At 43.8% G+C, this 22023-nt stretch overlaps 1 protein-coding gene across 2 annotated transcripts in view; it reads left to right on the forward strand.

The window, feature by feature from the left end:
* MKLN1 (muskelin 1) overlaps window positions 1–22023 on the forward strand; it is a 379442-nt gene that overhangs the window by 145644 nt on the left and 211775 nt on the right. Inside the window, exon 1 of one of the 2 annotated variants that reach the window (XM_060633171.3) lies at window positions 7180–7202. The exons of the other annotated variant lie outside the window; for it this stretch is intronic. Coding sequence (XP_060489154.2) covers window positions 7195–7202 — 8 coding nt within the window. The 5' untranslated portion in view covers window positions 7180–7194. Of the gene's footprint in view, window positions 1–7179; window positions 7203–22023 lie in introns of those variants that run through there. 2 annotated transcript variants of the gene reach the window in all.

Genomic DNA, 22023 nt, shown 5'->3' on the forward strand with positions numbered 1-22023 from the left:
GGAGTAACCTGCAAGGCACTCTCTCTTTCACAAAACTGCTACTGTCAGTGAAATATTCAGCCTCAGGGTCCTTGAGGGGCCAGTCCCTTAAGTCTGGCCAGCTGGAGAACACCTCATCCATGACTTCAATGCAGTCGTGATCTGGCTGGCCCAGCCTGACAGGCAGTAGAGTTGCAGGGTTTAGCGTCCTCACTACTTCCAGATGAATGTGTGGGTTCTCACACAGAATTCCCTGATATCTGGCCATCCTGGCATTGGTTAGCCAGTATTGTCCCTTGCATTCTATTAACGTCAATACTGAATGTGGCACGTGGACTGTCGATTCTTGTCCCAGAGTTAACTTGTCAGCCTCAGACACAAAGAGTGCTATGGTTGCGAGTACTCGTACGTAGGGTGGCCAGCTCTGGGCAACAGAGACAAGCTGCTTGGAGAGATATGCCACCGGGTGATGCCATGACCCCCAACATCTGGATTAGGACTCCCACCGCAATGCCAGTGCACTCATGGACATATAGGAAGAAAGGCCTGGTCATGTCTGGGAGCCCCAAACCAGGCACATTAGTGAGGGCTCACTTTATTTTCTCAAAGGCCTTCTGCTGTACCGATTCCCACATCAGGGGCTCCCACTCTCCCCCCTTTGTAGCTTCATAGAGGGGTTTCACCAGGACTGAAAAGTTATGTATCCAGATTCTACAGAAACCTGTGACCCTGAGAAATTCCCGAACCTGACATCAGATCAAGGGGACAGTGACTGAACAAATGGCCTGCTTCCTCTGTGGGCTGAGTTGGCACTGCCCCTGGGAGAGGTGAAAGCCAGTGTTCTTGACTTTCTTTTGACAGATTTGGGCCTTTTTCCTTGAGACCTTATAACCAGTTTCCCATAGGAGGGTAGGGAGCTGCTGAGTTCCTTCCATGCAGTCCTCCTGAGACCTCAGCCAGCAGTAAGTTGTCTACGTGCTGAAGCAAGACATAGCCATGTTGATCCACTGGGAAGGCTCTTAGGTCTGAGGCTAATGGAGTGCCGAAAATAGTTGTGGAGTTTTTAAACCCCTGAGGCAATCTGGTCCAGTTGACCGGCCCTTGTGACCATTTTCAGGATTCTCCCACTGGAAGGCAAAGATTGATTGGCTCTTGGGGGTCAAGCAGTTGCAGAAGAAGGAATCTTTGAGGTCTAGGCATGTGAAGAAGGCAGCTTTGGTGAGGTAAGACCTAAGAGAGTGTATGGGTTTGGGACAACAGGGTGCAGCGGCCCGGTTTACTCCCCGCAGGTCTTAAACAAGCTGATAGTCATTGGTGTCCAGCTTCTGGACAGGTAGGAGGGGTGTGTTCCAAGATGACTGACAGGGTTAAAGCACCCGTGTTTTAGAAGTCTCATCAACTGCTTCCGTATTCCCATCTGTGCCTTACAAGGGATGAAATATTATTTCTGGTAGATGGGCTCTCTCCCTGGCTTTAGTTCTACAATTACTGGAGGTATGTTCTGGTCCAGTCCTGATGGGTTGTCCTCAGCCCACACCCCCAGTATGCTGAAGGGCAGCTCAGGTTCCTGTTGTGGCTCTTCCATGAGGCTGTAGAGGCACCACTCTTCTCTTTGGGGAATCATGAGAGTCATAATCTTTGCTTATGGTTTCTGTAGGGTCAGCCTGTCCCTGAGAGTTGAAAGTTATCTGGGCCTGCAGCTTTCCCAATACGTCATACTCATTAAAGCCACGGGGCAGTCAGGGAGGTAAAGGAATTCATGGATGACTTCATGCCTTCCTAAATTGCATCATCGAGGATGCAGGAAGGGACGGTGTGTCCGACTTCCTGTGGCCCCCTCAATGGTGGCTTGTCTCTGTGAGAGGGAGCCCACGGGTTGGGTCACCATCGAGTGTTCAACACCAGTATCCACCATGAAGTCGATGGCTTGGCCCCCCACATTCATTTGGACCATAGGTTCTTGGGGGACTAACAAATAGAGCCTGGTCTGTCCTAGTCCTCCTCATAGTCCTCCATGGTGGTTAGCCCCACAAAATCATCTTAGGGGGCCCCATGTGGCCATGATGCTGGCTGGTACCAACCCTGGACCACATGGCCTCTTTCTTTCTGCTGAGAATTATCTTTCTGGAAGTGTTCTGACTGCTCCACCAAGGCAGCAGCTAACAAGTCTGCCTTTTTCTGCATCTTCCAGCATTCTTCCCTCCGAGCTGCCTGGTCATGTTTGACAAACACATTAGTTGCTACTTCCAGCAACTGACCAGCATTCATGCTGGTGAAACCCTTTAGCTTTTGCAGCTTGCACCCGATGTCCCCTTGGGCCTGACCTACAAAAGTCGCATTGACCATCTGCTGGTTAACGGGTGCTTCTGGACCAAAAGGGGTATAGAGACAAAATGCCTCACATAGAGTCTCATAGAACTGGCTTGGGCTCTCCTTGGGTCCCTGGAGAACTTCTGATGTTCATATTTGCTCATATTTATGGCCTTTTCCCCCTCTTCCTTCATGCCATTTAGAAGGGCTTCTTGATACCGTTCAGTCCTTGTGAGCCCTCCATCTACACTTGAGACATCTGGGTCCCATTTGGGGTCCTCCCCAGGTAAGTGAGTTTGAGCATAAGCCTGGGTGTCTAGTGTCCCTGGGTGTCTAGTGTCCCAGCTGGGGCATTCTCCTGTAACCATTTTAGGGCCACCTGGGTAATTCAGCGACGCTCCTCCATGTCAAAGGGGGTCAGGAGGAATTGGCTGCAGTCCGTCAAAGCAGGTTTATGGGTTTGGATTAGGGACTGCATTAGTTCAATCATAGCCTGGGGCTTCTCTGGATAGGAGGGAGTATGGTGCTTCCAAGTTGAGAGGTCCGTAGTGGTAAAGGGTTGGTACCCAAAAACACGCTAGCATTCTCAGATCTGGCTTTCCTGATCATAATAGATGGCTCCCCTAGTTTCCCTCATGGCATCTGTAGGGCTCCCCAGTGTTGCTGCAGGGAGGGACTATCTCCACTGGTCTGATCTTCTAGTTGCCTTCTGGGAGGGGCATATGTGATTAGGACCGGTGGTCCAGGTGAGCTGGTCACATCTGGAGAGGTCGGTGGTGCTAGAGGTGGCAAGGCCTTGGGACTAGGGGCAGGCTCCGATGGGGTTTCAGCTGAGGCAGCCGGAAGCGCAGGTGGCAGTAAAGGATACAGTGGGGCATATGGCGGTGGGGTTTCCACAGGTTCTCCAAATGGTATGGGTTTTTCAGTTTTGGGCCAGCATTTGGAGGAAGCCATGACACAAGCCATCATAACTTTACAGTTCTCTTCAATATAGACTTTTAGCCACGGTGCTTGGGATAGGACCAGGTCTTGCCAATGGTCAGTGTAAAGAAATTGGTCAGGGTGGCCTGGATCCCCCACAACGATCCTGAACACTCGGCCAACTAGTTCCTTATCAAGTGAGTCCTCAGGGGACCAGGCCACCCCAAACAATGGCCAATCAATTTCACAGAATGTGCAGAGCTTTTCAGGAGTTAATTTCACACAATCATCTCTTGAATATCCCTTTTTGAAATTCCTCAACATAGACTCTAGGGGAGTCGGTTTACTCTGCTTTCCACCCATTTCTTCTCCTAATGGACAACTTTCATGCACAAGAGAGGGAAAAGGTGGGGGGGCTAACTTGGCAAGGACCTACACTCGCTTTGTCTATTTCCAGCTGCTTTCCTCTTGGAGATATTTCAGGTGCCTCTTAGCATTGGCGGCTTCAGTACCATTCCCTGACCCAGATCAGACTCCTGAAGAAATCTCAAGCCACCTTAAGCCCTATGAGGTTGGCATAGAACCACGGATCCAAACTCAACACTTGCTTTGGCCCCTTGGTCAGGCTGGAAACTTTCCCCTGTCCATCTCATTCATGCACAGTCACACAGCAATTCCAACCCCCCCCCCCCCCCCCCAGGGCCCAGTGCCTTGGAGTTGCAGTTTTATTCCTTATGGAACTAGTCGGGCAACTCCAGGAGGTGATCAGGCTCCTCTTCTGCCTCTTAGGGGTAGGTCTACCAAAATGAACCCTGGTTCTAACCAGTCTGAAGGGCAGCGCTCCCTGAGCTGGTTCCTGGGCCTCACCTGGTTCCTTTGTGCATCTGGGGTCCTTGCCTGGGCACGCTGGGAGGGGCTAGTCTCCTACAGATCAAGCAGTCCACTGGTGCCAGGTGAGGTCACCTCTCCCGGTGCCCTGAGGTTTGCGCCTGGCAACAAGAGAGGTAAAACACCATCTCCACCTCCTGGATGCAAACCCCAAGAAATGTAATGGGAGCAAGGTTTGCACAGAAAGTCGTGACATGAAGGCTTTTCTTCCCAGGAAGCAACTTTATTTGTGCCAGCCAGGCTCAGTGGATTCGTGCCTGAAAGACTGAGCCCTGAGCGGAGTGGGGTGTAGCCTTTTATACAATTTCTACTTCTTTGTCTCCCGTACATGGTAACATACAGACATACAGTCTGATTGGGCGTTCTATGTTACAGAGTCATAAGGAAGGTCATGTACATGTACATAGCTAGGTTGCCTTCCCTTGTCCTGAGGTTTTTGTCACATTCCTTAGGGAGGGGCTCTACCACATTGCGACTGCCATAACAAATTACCACAAACTGGGTGGCTTAAAACAACTGAATTTTACTTTCTCATAGTTCTGATGCCGAGGAAGACAAAAATCAAGGTTTTGGCCAGTTTCCCTCCCTTAGGCTCTGGGGTAGAGTCTGTCCCTCACCTCTTCCAGCTTCTGATGGCTCCAGGCATTCCTTGGCTGGTGGTCATGTCACTCTAATTTCTGATCTTGTGGTCACATTGTTACCTCCTCTTCTTTCTCAAAACTCCCACTACTTCTCTTTTATTAGGTTATCTGTGACTGCATTTAGGGTCCACCCAAGCAATCTAGGATAAGTTCTTCCTCTCAGGACCCTAAATTTAATCACATCTTATACCATATAATATTCTCAGGTTCTGGGGATCAGCATGTGAACCTATTTTTTGAAGGGGCCACTAGTCAGCCTACAACAGCCCCCTAACCTTCTCTGCCCTGCTCTGTGCCCTATGAAGCTATTACTGTGATGACATGATTTGGACTCCTCAGTGCCTTGGCTCGCTGTTGGCTTTGGCCAATGGGAGGCATCAGCAAGTATCAGAGGGTACGGGGGAAAAAGGGGTTGAGGTATTTCTTCTTTTTTCCCTGCTTTAGCACCATGGTCTGGCAGCAGCCATTTCCCATCATAGATATAACCTCCTTCGGGACTCCTACAACACTAATTTGGTACCCTTGTCTCTCTCTCTCTCTTTTTTAAGTAGCCTCCACATCCAGCATGGAGCCCAACGTGGGGCATGAACTCATGACCCTGAGATCAAAACCTGAGCTGAGATTAAAAGTCGGATGCTTAACTGACTGAGCCACCTGGGGAACTTCCCAGGTCTCTTTAGCTTTAGACAACGTTTCCCTTGTCTCTTTAGCCCTGGGTTTCCACTGTTGCTAGTCCTCAAGTGCTTCAGTATTCCTCTTAAGTTCCTAAACCCTGCCTACATCCTTGTAAGTATGTCTTCATCAAATTATTTTCAAAACCCTAGCTGAGTGTACCTTCAGTTTCCTGCCACGATCTTGCCGGATATAGATATGAGGCAAAAATTTAATTTACAGAACAGACAGACTCAGGTTGCCTTAATCTAAGTTTAAGTAATGACAAGTGGGAACTGGAAGGTGATTCAGCACACAGTACAGTCATAGCAGCTGGGTTATCTTGTGGCCTCTTCCATAGTAAATATCTGTTGCTCTGTACTCTGTCAATTATTGGGACTCTCTGCTTCTGCTGCCCTTGCTACGAAGAACTTTCTATTCTTTTCTCTATCTCACAGCTTTTACTGCCTCATGGTTTCTGCTGCCATGTGACTTCAGTTTTCTTCCCTCCTTCTGTGTCTTTTAGCTTCTGCCCATTGCTAACTGCTGACTCCCTCTCTGTATTTCATAGTCAACTGTCCCAAAGGACCTGACTGGTTTGGCTGCTCACCATCAAGGACAGACAATTGGGCAGAGCTTTCTTGGCAACCATCACATCATCATAGGTTTATTGTCCTAGATCAGGGACCTGCTCCTAGAATAAATGGTTTTGTTTGGAATGGCAGAATAAGTTGGTAAATAATTTGGTTTCCTGTCTATTAGAAACCCAAAGGGTGTTAAGGATGTGGCAGGCATTCTGATGCTTTCAGGGGATTATCAAAACCCAGATGAGCTTCTGTTGTCCAGTTTAGGATTAAGCCTAGTTTTGAACTGTTGGTTCAGAGCCTTTTTACCACCAAGGATCCTTTTAATTATTTTTATTTTCTTCCAGATAAACTGCACCTTTGTGGAGGTAATACATGAATTCTATCAGTTATAGTGATGATATTGACAAAATTATTCAACGTTTTTTTTTGTTTTTTTTTTTTTTTTTTTGAGACAGAGAGAGACAGAGCATGAACGGGGGAAGGGCAGAGAGAGAGGGAGACACAGAATCGGAAACAGGCTCCAGGCTCCGAGCCATCAGCCCAGAGCCCGACGCGGGGCTCGAACTCACGGACCGCGAGATCGTGACCTGGCCGAAGTCGGACGCCCAACCGACTGCGCCACCCAGGCGCCCCAATATTGACAAAATTATTATCAGTTAGGATTATCTTCTAGAATGCACTCTTGGACCTTTGGTGTCTTGGCTTTGAGCCAAGAGAATTTAGGAAGTGGTGGTCCCATTTAGAGAAATTGACCCTGAAAATCTTAGCTTATGTTTTATAGAAAATAGAACTCAAGGGGCACCTGGGTGGCTCAGTTGATTAAGTGGCTGACTTCAGTTCAGGTCAGAGTCTCACGGTCTGTGAGTTCGAGCCCCGTTTTGGGCTCTGTGCTGAAAACTTGGAGCCTAGAGCCTGCTTTGGATTCTGGGTTTCCCTCTCTCTCTGCCTGTCCCCTACTGCTCTATGTTTCTCTCTCTCAAAAAATGAATAAACATTAAAAATACACTTAAAAAAAAAAGAAAATAGAACTCAAACCAAGAATTAATGCTTGTTTTATTTAGGAGATGCAATCCCAGGGCAGCAAGAGTGAGAGAAAAAGGGAAGAAAGACAGAGAAAGATGGGAAACAATGCAAGATGATGTTTGAACAAACTGCAGAGACAGTAGGCATGTCTGCATGTCCGTGCAGAATACCTCCAGATGCTATGTGCTGGAAACATGCTCAGGTAAGTGCTTGGGAGGGAGAAAGGAAAAGGAATCCATCTTTGTGATTCCCTCCCATGTCCTAATTCCCACTGATCAAGATTTACCACACCAGGAGTAACCTTCCTCATACTTCTAGTTTATATGATATGTTCCCCTTGTTAGCCTCTCAGCAAGCCACATACTCTACAGTATGGCCTTTAATCCTGGTTGGGGAGTACAGAGAGAAGCCAGAAACTCATGGTGTGAAGCTGGCAAGCCTGGTCACGCAGTGGCAGTCAAGGTAGGGACCAGGCTGGGAAAGTGGCAGATAAGTCCGGCCTTAGGTTGGGGGCCTACCTGGGCCCAAACAAAGCAAGGCAGCTGCAGCAGTGGCAGAGACAAAATAAGTGACAAAATGATAAGAGAATCTGATGAGGCACATAAGATGTGTCTGGTACACTCAACATTAGAAGGAAGGTTAAGGCTGAAAGTTGCAGCTATGACCAAAAGGCAGTTGGTGGCTGGGGGGCAGGGAGGCACCTGGGTGGCTCAGTTGGTTAAGAGTCCGACTTAGGCTCAGGTCATGATCTCACTGCTCCTGAGTTTGAGCCCCGCGTCGGGCTCTGTGCTGACAGCTCAGAGCCTGGACCTGCTTCAGATTCTGTGTCTCCCTCTCTTTCTGCCCCTCCCCTGCTTGTGCTCTCATGCTCTCACGTGCTCTTTCTCTCTCTCTCTCTCAAAAATGAATAAACATTAAAAAAAATAAAAACAAAACAAAACAAAAAAACAAAAGGCAGTTGGAAACTCAGAACTGGGACTTCCTCCAGAAAGACAGTATTTTGAGGGTTATAGAAGGAAACACCAGAGAGAATTATATTCCCAGACAGCATAGAATAAAGGAGTAGGAACATGGGCGTTGGAGACAGGCAAAGCTATGCGTAAGTTGTAGCTGTGTGTGACCTTGAGCAATTTACTTAACCTTATTAAGCCTTAGTTTCTTCATCCATAACTGGGGATGATGATACTATAGAGCTCATGCTTCTAAAGCATTTGGCACAGTGCTAGGCATACAGTAAATGCTGAATAAACTGTGGCAATTATGATCATTAATATCGTTCCTGGATGACTATAATCTTCCCAGTGCTCTCTCTTCTCCAGACTGACTCTGCCAGTGCTGGTCCTAAGTGGAGCAGCATGGGTGGCTCACGCCTAAGTCCTTTAAATACTCTCAAGGGCAGCTGCCTCTGGATCGTCCAACACCTGAGGTCATGGCACCCCTGTGCAGGTTGGTGGCCTCCTACAGAGTGCTGATGCATTCAGCCCCAATAAAGTAGTATCACAACCCATTATTTTTGGTACCTAGGTAGTTGGGAGATTGAGACCCAAGTTGGGCTTCGAGCTGGGCATGGAGCCTGCTTGAAATTCTCTCTCCTGATGCCCCTCATCTACTCGCTTTCTCTCTCTCCACCCCCCCTCTCTCTCTCTCTCAAAAAACAGAATAAAATAATGTACGTAAAACAGTATACTCAATAAATGACAGGTTGGTTTATTATTATTTTTTTTAATGGCTGTACTTTAGGAACGGAGAATGACTTTCCCCATGGGAAACAATCACATAGCCTCCCCAGGGAGAAAAATATAAGCCCTGATTTATTGGGATAGCAGAGGTAGGTCCTCTGGGATAGATTAGTGGGGGTAGTCACATTACAATTTAATAAAGAATTTTAGGGGCGCCTAGGTGGCTCAGTCAGTTGAGCAGCCAGCTTTAGCTCAGGTCATGATCTCATCACGGTTTGTGAGTTCAAGCCCTGCATTGGGCTCTGTGTGGACATCTCAGAGCCTGGAGCCTACTTCAGATTCTGTATCTCCCTGTCTCTCTGCCCCTCCCCTGCTTGCATTCTCTCTCTCTCTCTCTCTCTCTCTCTCTCTCTCTCTCCCTCAAAAATAAATAAACATTAAAAATTTTTTAAAAATAATTTTAAATTTAATTAAAGTTTAAATCCTTATTGTGCTTTTTTCCTCAAGAGTTGACTTTATGGATTCTCACTAGCCAAATTTGAAACAATCATATCACCAAAATTTTGTTGTATGGCTGTATAAAAATGATGGTGTATAAAAAGAAAAAGCCACACATTCAAAGTGATTAAAAAGGGGGAGGAGAGAAGAGATGGGAAAGAAATAGGAAAATAAAACCTTCTCTTTTACAGAAGAATGCCAGCTAATAAATGTTAAAGAAATGATGAGGCTTAAGAAAAACAGTTATGCAATCCCCAATGTAAGAACTCATTCAATCAAGGACTATGAGTGGATGATAAAACCTTGAGTGAAAGGTTGATGGGTGTTATGGGTTGTATTATGTTTCCCAAGAAAGGTATGTTGAAGTCCTACCCCTAGGACCCTAGAATGTGATGTTATTTGGAAATAGGGTCATCGTATATGTAATTAGTTAAGATGAGGTCTCTAATCCAGTATGACCAGGTGTCCTTTTAGAAGATGGTCATGTGAAGACACAAAGACACAGGGAGAAGGCCATGGGAATATGGTGGCTGATGTGAAGTGCTGCCGTTGCAAGCCAAGGAATGTCTGGGCTACCAGAAGCTGGAAGGGGCAAGGAAGAATTCTCTTCTAAAGTTGCACAGGGAGCCCTGCCGACACACTGTTCTTATACTTCTTGCCTTCAGAACTATAAGACAATAAATTTCTGTTGTTTTAGCCACCCAATTTGTGGGTACATCCTTACAATAGCCCTAGGAAACTAAAAACAGTGGCTAACAGAATAGACACAGGATAGCAGTGCACCAAAGCATCACCCACATATAAGAAAGATATGGTTTTCCTAAGGAGAGCTGTCAGTTACCGCTTAATCAGGTATCAAACTTAACATCACTAATAGTGGGACAAGCTGACATTATGTGCCTCCTGATATGATGCACACAATCATATGTATATGATATGTGTATGTGTATCATATGTGTATGATAAGGTACACAATATCACTTTGATCGACTGAAAGCAATAGACCCAGATTCTTTCCGTCCCTATCCACACCCCTTTTAATGTGACTTTGCAGCAACTCCCATCAAGAGGTAGAGTTTATTTCTCTACCACTTGAATATAGGCTGGCTTTGTTATCTTTGTTGGCCAACATAATGCAATTGAAGTGACAGAGTGCTGGTTCTAAGCCGAGGCCTTGACAGACATTATATACTTCCACTTTCTTTCGGATCCTTCCTCTTCCATGAGAATAGGCCAGGGCTAGCCTGCTAAGTGTGATCAGTTAATGGAGCTGAGCCCAGTCATCCTAGCTGATGTCATCCTAGACCAGCAAGCCCCCAATCTGCCAAATGACTGCAGATCCATGAATGAGTCCAGCCAAAATCAGTTTAGCCCAGCCCAGATCAGCAGAACTACCTAGTCAATGGCTGTTAATAGAATGCCACTGAGTTTGGGGGTGGGTTGGTATGCAGTAGTAGCTAACTATTACAATGATCTAAGTAATATTCTTGCCAAATATGTTCAAATGGAAACTAACCATGAGGAAACAATTAGAAAATCCTGGAGCATGGGACATTCTACATTACAACTGGCCTGGGTATTACAAGTCAGTGTCATGAAAAACAACAGTGAAAAAGTGAGTAGACTGTTCTAGATAGACTAGAGAGGTTTTTTAATCTTAATACTAGTTGAGATTAAACATTTTGAATCAGCTAATTCTTCATTGTGTGTGTGTGTGTGTGTGTGTGTGTGTGTGTGTGTGTGTGTGTTGGGGGGATTGTCTGTGTATTATAGGATACTTGGCAGGAATCCATGGTCCCTATCCACTAGATGCCAGTAGCACCCCCAGTCATGACAATGAAAAGCTGGATGTTCACCTTGGCACCCTGGACTAGAGACAGAATCAAATGTAATGTATGGGCCTTGTTAAGATCTTAGATCAAACAAAAAAAGATGGCCATAAAAGACATTTAGGACAATTAGAGAAATTTCAATGTGGAATTAAAGATATTGAATCATTAATTTTCCTAGGTCTGAAAATGGCATTGCATTTATGTGGGATAATGCCTTTATTTTTGGGAGATGTATACTGAATTATTTTAGTGAACCATCATAAAGTATTCAACTCACTTTCAAATGCTTCAATGCATAAAAATGTGTATTTATAGAAAGAGACAGCAGAGATGACAAAATGTTAACAATTGGTGAATCTAGGTGAAGAATATAAAGGCAGTCATTGTGTCATTCTTGTGACCTTTGAAAATATTCAAAATAAAAAGTTGGGAATAAAAAAAGGAGTCCATCTCACCTCTATTCCCTAACTCCTTAACTAATGTGTAATAAGCCTAAAGAGTGGGCTTATAGTAAATGAATCTCGGTGCTCATTCTGCATTGCGTGGACAATGAGCTAGCTCAAACCAGGTATGGGGAGGAATGGAGCCTGAGGAAAGGGGTTTCTCCTAGGCTGAGGAGCTGTCCACACGCTCAGCTTCCCGTGGGACCACTGGCTTTGCTTATGTTAACATCCCATGGGCCCAAAAGTCTAGATGCTGGGCAGTTTGTGTGTTTCCCAGGCGACCCTGGTAAATAGCTGGCACTAACATCCAGGCTGCCTAATGCCAAGACAGTCTGATTCTTCCTTTCACTGATAAGGCTTACTCTCACACTTACCTGTTCTATACAAAGAAAAGATCAAAAGAGAGGCAGAGTTCCCTTCCCTGGAACACAACCCATTCCATGAGGTCAGCAGGTCAGCCAAGGACAATAAGAGGATCTTCCCTTCTCTTAATGACCTTGACTTTGTAAGTTTCTTCTTTCCATAGTAAAATCCAATTGTTTAACCTATACTATATGACACAGTGGAATTCAAATCAAGCCCTGATACATTAAAGTGGTAACTACAAAGAGAACCATCATACAAGAGGGCTAATATTTAAAACAGAGACAAAACTCAGAAACGAAAAAAGGAAAATGTTGATAAATGCTTTGGTATAAAACATTTAAAACTTTCATATGGTAGGGGTGCCTGGGTGGCTCAATCAGTTAAGCATCCAAGTTTTGATCTCAGCTCGGGTCTTGATCTCAGGGTTGTGAGTTTAAGTCCCGCACTGGGCTCTGTGCTGGGCATGACGTCTACTTAAAAATAAAATTAAATTAAAAAAATAAACTTTCATATGGTGAAAACTAATATGACAACAGTGATAACAAGAAAACACTGTAAATAGAACCAAAGGACAAATGGCACAGAAGAAAAATTATTTGAAACCCAAGAGAAAAAGTGCTTATTTATTATATAAAGAAAGCTTAACAGTTTTATGAGGAAAACTGAAAAACGCGCAAAGAATATGGCCAATTATTTTATAAAGTAAGTATGGCAAAAACTACTCAGGGGAGAAAACACAACTCCATTAGGGCCTACAAAGTGCAAATCACAACAATGTGATACGATTTTACCTATGAGATTGACAAAAAGTTGCAAGTTTGATAAAACTCAGTTTTAGCAAGGATATAAGTGAACTTGTACTGTTGGTAGAAATGTGTTCTGAACAACTATTTTGGGGTTACAATATGGAAACATCTAATTCAATCTTAAATGTACATATATTTTGACCTAGCAATTTCACTTAAAGGAATTTACTCTACAGATAGAGTCATACAAGTTCCCAATGATTCATGGAAACATTGGCTATAATACCAAAAAGTGGAAATGATTTAAAAGTTCCTCAATGGAGCAATGGTTAAATAAATTATGGCATATCCAGTGATTAAAAGATCTTGGAAGATCTACATGTATTGACATGGAAATATTTCTGACATATTATTAAATGAATGAAGCAAGGTATGGGTGTTTAGGAAAAACCCAGTCTTCTTCCCGTGTGTCTCCTTTGCTTTCACACTACCACCACACTCACAATACTCTGATACTAGATATGTGGGAGTTTTTCCCATGCCAACTAATTCTCTGTGACACCAGCTGGGTATCCTGCAATTTAATTCAATTCTGGCCCTACCTATAGATAGAGTAAGGTCCCACAGGTTAGGGGCTCAGTCTCGTGTGATTGCTCCTGACGTCAGGTGCCATTCTCAAGTAGTAAGTCCCTACGTTATTCACAACTTCTGTCTTGGCTACAAATCAGAGTTTCCCATGACCTCTTAACCCTTTGGATTCGATTACTTGCTAGAAGAGCTCACAGAACTCAGGGAAACACTATGTTTGCCAGTTTATTATATTATAAAGGATAATGTAAAGGATATAGATGAACAACAGCCAGATGAAGAGATACATAGAATGAGGTCTGGGAGGGTCCCAAGTGCAGGATCTTCTGTCCCGAATGAGTTGGGTGGGCTATGTCAACCGCCCGTTAACTGGATGTGTTCACCAATCTGGAAGCTCTCTGAACCCCATACTATTGGGATTTTCATGGAGGCTTCAACATGAAGGCATCATCAATTATTAACTCCATTTCTAGCCCTTCTCCCCTCTGTGGAGAGTGAGGGGTGGGGCTGAAAATTCCAAGCTTGTAATCATGGTTTGGTCTTTCTGGGGATCAGCCCCCATTCAGGAGCCATCCAGGAGCCCACCTCACTGGAACAAAAGACATTGCCAGGAAATCAAAAGGATTTAGGAACTTGTGTCAGGAAGTGGGATCAAAGACCAAATATTAGAACAAAAGATGCTCCTGGTGCTCTTATCACTTAGAAATGTACAAGGGCCTTAGGAGCTCTGTGCCAGGAACTGAGGGGTTAGAAACCAACATGTATATTTTCTATTATCTCACAATAGGACACTGTATATTATATGACCTGCTTTGTATAAAAATGGTGTATATATTATATATGCTTATGTGGAAAGAATACACAAATAGTTAACAGTGCTTATCTTGGGATAAGAGTGAGATTTTTCTTTCCATTTTAAACTTTAAAAAATAATTTTCAAAGAGAGAATGTATACAAGTAGGGGAGGGGCAGAGAGCGAGGGAGACAGGGGATCCCAGAGAGAGAGTGGGGCAGAGGATCTGAAGCGGGCTCTGTGCTAACAGCAGAGAGCCCAATGCCGGGCTGGAACTCATGAACCATAAGATCCATGACCTGGGCCGAAGTCAGCTGCTTAATCAACTGAGCTGCCCAGGTGCCCTTCCCCTTTAAACTTTTTTGAAGTTTGAATTTAGTTGGTGTCTCACTTTTACAATGAGAAAAAAAATACACAGATTGTGCCTTGAAACATCTTTCAAAATGTCAATCAGTACCCCTTCTGATACTTTTGTAGAAAAAATATTTTAATTACTGAAACAGGATGAGGCTGTGTGTAGGAAGCATGATTTTAGCTGGGGATATGCAAATATGCAAATAATATTGATCCATTGCAATCAGTTGTGTGATTTTTAGACCCTGGGAAGGTTGGATCAGGGCAGTTACTAACTTTCTTAAGTACTGGTCATTCACCCTTTTTAAATTGGCCAGGCCAAATCTTCTGCAAGAAGACTTCTACTAGAACACGACAGTAGCCCAGCAAGGAAAAAACAACGTGGCGTGAAATTTTCTTTCTCCCTCTTCCTTTTTCCCTCTCCCCTGAGTTTCTTCAGGGACATGGAATTAAAGACATAAACATGATCCCAAAGCACCAATGATACAGCGAAAAGTTTCAAAGATGCTTGGATAATTCTTGTTCTTTGTAAATGCACCGTATCTGTGTCTGGCTGATCCTCTTTAAAATACCCAAGGTACTAATCTGAGAGGACAGCCTCTATCAGGGGAACATTTTCTGTTCCCAGTGAAGTGGCACATTCAGTTCTTGGTGCAGGCTCACTTAATTCCTATTAGTCATTTCACAGCTGTATCTTGGGAAGAGAAAAATCTCAAATACTTTTGGCTGATTTCACTAAACTAAAAACAAGACCTTTCCTCTTTTCTCATAGTTCCCGCTTGTTTACAAGTTTCAAGTCAATCTTTGTCTATCTTTGTGGATATTTCTCCTAAATGTTTTAGTTGTCTGCTGGTCTATCTATCCTGTTTCCACTCTACTTGTGTACCCAGAATTGTTGCCATAACAGAGCAGGTAGATGTTGGGTTACCCACCCAGTTTGTCATTGAATTGGTGGTACAATTTTTGTTTGGTGGCTTCTGATTCTAAGGTTGTTCCCCTGAACAACACGGCTTAAAAGCATAGGTCAACTACCAAGCGAGACCCTGGAGTTGATCAAGGTTTGTCTGTTATTTTTTAGGTTGTTTAAGGACATTAGATGAATGCACAAATTTGTTATTGTAGAGTTGCTATGAATACTGAGGATGCACATACGGGATTATTATTGTAGGTTGATTTGTGACAGCTGGCCCTGATTTACGTATTTCCTCAAGAAGATACTTTGAACAATTATTTAAATGCCTCCTCTCTGCAATTACAATAATAATGATAATGATGATTTTGCAACTGAATATGCAATTCAGGGCGCATACACTCAACTACTGTTTTTAGCTTGTTTCTCTTTTTAAGGTGGTGTCAGCTACTGCTGTCCGGATTGTTGAAGAACAAAGAACCATTTTTGTATTGAGGGTCACTGAACTACATGACAAAAGTAATCTTAGGTCAATAAAGGAAGTTATAAGAAAAATAATTATTATAGTTAGTATTTAAAGAATGCTATGAGCAAGTTTTTTTTTCTTTCTTTTTCCTTGGAGAGACATATATAGCATTTTCAGAACTTAATTGCTTTCATTTATTGAAGTAATTTCTATGCCCAACGGGGGGGGGGGGCTCAAACTCACAACCTGGAGGTCAAGGGTCACATGCTTCAGTGGCTGAGCCAGTCAGGAACCCCACGACTTATCTGCTTTTAAAGTTAACAACAAATACCTGATTCAGTAATTATAAATATCTGACAACGGTTTTATTCTATAGCATAGTCCATTAAGGAGCAGCAAGCAGAAAAGATGATGAAACAGAGGAGAGAGGTCTGTGTTGTGGGTAAGGGGGACAAAAGACAATGAAGAGTGAAAGGAGTCAAGTCAGATGCAAAAGGAACGGGGAGATGCAGAAGGTAATGAAAGATAAACAAGGGGTAAGAGGAATAGGACAGAGAGTCAGTGGTAGCATGGGAGAGGAGTGAAGGAGATAGGTAGGAAGAGAGGGGAAGAGAAAAATGGGTAAAGAAGGAGGAGAGGTGGGGCACCTGGGTGGCTCAGTCGGTTGAGCGTCCGACTTCGGCTCAGGTCATGATCTCACAGTCTGTGGGTTCGAGCCCCGCATCAGGCTCTGTGCTGACCGCTTGCTCAGAGCCTGGAGCCTGCTTCAGATTCTGTGTGTCCGCTCTCTGCCCCTCCCCCGCTCACGCTTTGTCTCACTCTGTTTCTCAAAAATAAATAAATGTAAAAAAAAAATTTAAAAAAGGAGAGGAAAAAGACCTAGTATGGGGGATTTAAAAAAGCATTTCTGTTTGCTTTTAGGATGAATGTGGGGTCTCTAGAGCATGGCGTTTACACTGGCATCACCTGTTATCAATTCTCCCTGAAACACAACTTTAAGTACCAAATACTTTTCATTGTAGACCTGGTGGACAAGGTGGGAAAGTTAAAATGGGAATCTTACGACTAAGTGGAGGTCCAAACTAGCTGCCATTGCTGCATCTGGTTTCCTGATGCTTACTTCTCAAGACAAATTCCAAAGGGAGAAGGAGAGCTTAGCTGTCAGGTACCAACAGCTTCCTGTAAGCATAAGGGGGAAAAGTTCTCAACCTTGGCTGCACGTAGAAATCTTTTGAGAAACTAAGCACCTGGCTGGCAGAACCAGCCCCAGCCAGCATCTTTGGTAAATAAAGCCACATCCATAATTTTAAGGGAAAGAAAAAAAGAGAAACCTTTTGAGAAACTTAATGTATCAATGCCTAGGTCCCACCCCTGATATGTAACTGTTTGGGGATGTGGTGTGGGAAGTTTTAAAAGCTCCCCATGTGATTCCAACATGCAGCCAAGAATGAGAGCCACTGCTCAGTGGTATCTCTCTGAACATGCTCACCAGAGAATCCCATTATAATGCTGGTTATTTTTTGGGCTCTTAGAGCAGTGACCTGAACATGAAATTGCATAAAATTAGGCCAAAGGCCAGAGGTTCTTGACCTTTGTGCTCTACCTTTAGTAAGTGGCATTGCTGGAAGTTGGTTGTAGAGGTGGAGGGACAGGAGATGATTTTGAGCTTATTGGGAAATATACAGGAAGAAAATAAATGAAAATTATCAATGTAAGGTCTCTATAAAAATTTGCATTTGAGAAATGATTTGGTCCTGTTCCAACAGTATGAAGGCATCTGGTGTCTCTCTGAAGACAAACTTCAGTTGACCTCCTCCGACTGATCTGAGATGTTGGGGAACCAGGAGAACTGGTTTGCTTCTTTTGTGTTTGTTCGGTGTACTGTGCAGCTCAGCCGAGTCCCTTGTCCCACGACATCCCTGTTCCCTTACTCTCTGACCTGCTCTGCATGCTGGATCTGGTTCTCTTTTCTAGTGCAGAACCACCTTGAACTCACTGTCACTCTGCTCTTCTATTTTGGTCATTTTGTAGTTCTCTGTTTCAGCTAACACTGAAACTTATTTAACCCGATCATCAACTGTGCTGATGTCCTAACGCAGAAAACATAAAGAAGTCGTCCCCAGTCAGCCTGATCCTTTCATGTCAGGTGACATAGTACATATTTCCATTTAAAGTGGCTTTCTAGGGGTGCCTGGGTGACTCAGTCGGTTAAATGTCTGACTTCTGCTCAGGTCGTGATCTCACAGTTCATGAGTTCAAGCTTCGCATCAGGTTCTGTGCTATCAGCGCAGAGCCTGCTTGGGATCCTCTGTTTCCCTCCCAACCCCCCACTCACTCTCTCTCTCTCTCTCTCTCTCTCTCAAAAATAAATAAACAAAAATAATAAAGTGTCTTTCTGGATCCAAAGTTTCTTAACTCAGAAAGGGATTCTCATATGATGACTTTCATGTGAAAGGGGAAGAAGAGGTTGCCTTACAGACTCACAGGGGCTAACACCTGTAGGTCTAGTCTAGATGAGTCTACTATATTCTAGATAGAGCTTTAATTAGGAAAGATATTTGGCCTGTGTCCTTATGGAGATAATGCTACTGCTAACCACCACTATGGCCACTATTGTCACTTTGTATTTTATATTTATATGCTAATCCTTTCTGACTACTTTGTATATTTAACCCATTTCATATTTGGACTAGTTGACTGTGACCTCCTTAATAAGCTAGGTATATTCCCAGCACCTGGCACATAGTAGGGGACCAGTAAGTATTTACTGAATAAATGGATGCAAGTTGAAGCAGTCCAGGTGATGAAGACCAGGACAAGGAGGTCATGAAGCAGGGAGGAAATGAGAGGAGTTACATTTTCTCTTTCGCAAAAACCATGTTGAGCTCCTGACGGTAACAATGGGACAGAAGCACTGACAGATCATGACTTAAGAATTCCCTTAACCTCAAACACTTCTTTTGCTTAAAAAATTTTTTTAATTTATTTTAATTTTAATGTTTTTTATTTTAGAGAGAGCGTGAGTGGAAGAGAGGGGTACAGGGAGGGAGAGAGAGAGAGAGAGAGAGAGAGAGAGAATCTTAAGCAGGCTCCACACTCAGTGTGGAGTCCGAGGTGGGACTCAATTCCACGACCCTAGGATCATGACCTGAGGCGAAATCAAGAGCCCAACATTCAACCGACTGAGCCACCTAGGTGCCCCTTAACCTCAAACATTTCTACCCAGAGGAGTAGGATACTTTTTTCTGAGCCTGTTTCACTTTTCCCAAAAGGACTTCTGGTTCCAAATACACCAGGAATCAGTGTTAATTGCTTTCTGAAATATTATTTTGTCAGCCTCATTTAGATGTGGTAATTTGCAAAGCAACCCCCAGCAGTTGACAGTTCATCCATAGCTGCGTGGTGTTCAGACATTTCCTGGGATTCCTGCCCACCTCCTGGCAGTGTTCGCCGAACCAGGATATGTGCTCACCTGGGATTACTTGGCTCCTGTAGCACTTGTTGTGTCTGGGATTTTTAACATTCTGAAAGGGCGAAGGCCCAAGCTTACTGAATCCAGAAAATAAAAGTACAGTAACTCATAATTTAAGAATTAGCAGGCACTTTACATCACTGCATCCATGCTAAGCTGATTGCTAGGAAACTGCAGCTCTGACAGGTTCGGTGACAAGGTCAGCTGGCTGGTAGCTGGGAGGCTGGGTTGAGACTCTATATTCTCTGTGTGGCACCAAACTGTGAGCTGGGGTTCTGCATTTACACCTGTGTGGATGTAGGTGTTTAAGTTCCTACAGCTGACCCTTGAATAACGTGGCTTTGACCCGCATGGGTCCACTGATAAGTGGATTTCTTTTTTTGATAAGTATAGTACAGTACTGTAAAGGTATCTTCTCTTCCTTGTGATTTTAATAATGTTTTCTTCTTTTTCTAGCTTACTTTATTGTAAGAATACAGCATATAATATGCATAACAGATAAAATATGTGTTAATTCACTGTTCATGTTATGGGTAAGACTTCCAGTCAACAGTAGGATATTTGTAGTTAAGTTTTTAGGGAGTCAAAAGTTATACATGGATTTTGGACTGCAAGAGAGTGGGGAGGGAGGTTGGTGCCCCTAACCCTGTTCAAGGGTCAACTGTATTTGTTTCTTTTTGAAGCTCTTTTCTCTGGCCAGAGACTTCCTGGTCCTCCTTCACACATGCTTCAAGGTCACAGTTCAGACCAAAGTGTTTACAAAAAAACTAGGCGTTTATGAGATGACGAATCATTGCCAGTTCCTGCATTCCCTGTGCCTCAGCTCCAACCAAGCCGAGCAAACCAAGGGAGGGATAAAGTGGTCTCTAATACCAGGAATTTCTAGGCTTGGATGTCAAGAGGCAAAAGGACGAATCCTGTCTGCTATCTCCAGCAGACTGAGGCTGTGGTGGCTGCTGCTGCCATCTCCTGGGAGCAGACAGACCTGAGCTTCACACCTGAAACTAGTCTCCGTGTTCACCTGTGACCTGGGAGGACAGAGGTCCCACCAGGGCTGGCAGAAGTTCCTTGTCCTAAAAAATAAAGGTGGTATCTCCTTACCTGCAAAGAGCTTACTTACAAATTTGCTTTCATCTTCCCCTTTTTGCAATGTTGTGCTCAAAGAAAGGATTCCAAACGAGCAAAATTGAAATGAGTTAATATGGGAACCATGAGAGAACAGAAATAAGACTGAGACAGAACCATTAGTCGTGGGAATACATCACATATTCCTCTTGGCCTTCTGAATCCTGAATGCATACATTGAGAATTGGATAATAGGGCACATATGAGTTTGTCAAATCTTGACCTCCAAAAATCTGAGTTTACTTGCAGGATTGCTATGAGGATTAATTGAGATAATGCATATTCCTGGTATGCAAGAAATGCTCAATGGGAATTATTTTGGGGTAAATTCTAATCCCTATGATCATTTTCTTCATTTACTAGTCAAAAATGGATGGGCAGCCCCCATGCTTCTAATTCTTTCCAGTCTTCTGATCTATAGGTGATCCCTAAGCAAACTCCTTTGATTTAAAAAAAAAAAAAAATGTAATCATAAACTACATTATGGGCTGAATGAATGTATTCTCCTCAGATTTGTATGTTGAAGCCCTAATCTCCAATGTGTTGGTTTCAGAAAGTGGGGGCCTTTGAAAGGTGTGATTAGATTTCAGTGAAGTCATGAAGGTGGAGCCTTTTGATGGGATTAGGGCCTTTATAAGGGGACGAGACCAGGGGTGCCTGGGTGGCTCAATTGGTTAAGCGATTGATGAGATCAAGACCCACTAAGTGGGCTCTCCCACTCTCTGCCCCTTCCTCCCAAAATAAATAAATAAACATTAAGCAAACAAACAAAAAAAGGGTGGGGGATGAGACCTTTACTCTTCTCTGTCAGCAATACAGCAATAAGGCTGCCATCTGCAAACTAGGAATAGGGTGGTAGACACCGCATCTACCGGTGCCTTGATTTTGGACTTCCCAGCCTGCGTGTGTGAGGAATAAATGTTTGTTGTATGAAAATTAATAAAGGAAAACCTCACTAAAGAAGACAGAGGGCAGACATACCGCTCAATGTCAGTTATAGGAAGAATTGTCCATTATAGACTCCCAACATAAGTGTCTATTACAGGCCCCAACAGAAGAATCATCACCAGGAAAGAATCATCAATTACAGGCCCTAACAGAGAAAAGATGTATATTGTATCTTCTACAAGACATTGACTGCCTCTGCAACCAGCTAATGAGAAGTCATCACCCTGAACTCTTGCTTTTCTCCAATGGCCTTTCATTCAAAACAATCCTTCCGGACCTCCTCTTTCTTTCTTCTTCCTAAAATAACATTCCTCTCCTTTGTTTGTTGAACTTATGTATGGTTTTGCAGTAGCTTGCACGTCCTGAATTGCAATCTCTGCTATTTGCTATTTCTAAACTTTTTTTTTTAAGTTTATTTTTTGAGAGGGAGAGAGAGACAGACAGACAGGGTGAGAATGGGGCAGGGGCGGAAAGAGACACACACGCACAGTATCTGAAGCAGGCTCCAGGCTCCCAGCTGTTAGCCTAGAGCCCGACGCGGGGCTCTAACTCATAAACTGTGAGACAATGCATGACCTGAGCCGAAGTCAGACGCTTAACTGACTGAGCCACCCAGGCACCCATCTGCTATTTCTGAGTAAACCCATTTTTTGCTGGCAAAATAACTTTTATTGTTAAGGTTAGTTTAAGCCACCCAGTCTATTATATTTTTGTTACAGTAGCACAGGCTAACTGTGGGTGTACTGTTGTAACAAACACCTAAAAGTGTGGAGGCAGCTTTGGAAGTGGATAATGGGTAGGGG

This window comes from Panthera onca, chromosome A2 (assembly GCF_046562875.1).
Source record: "Panthera onca isolate mPanOnc1 chromosome A2, mPanOnc1 haplotype 2, whole genome shotgun sequence".
NCBI classification, from domain to species: Eukaryota; Metazoa; Chordata; class Mammalia; order Carnivora; family Felidae; genus Panthera; species Panthera onca.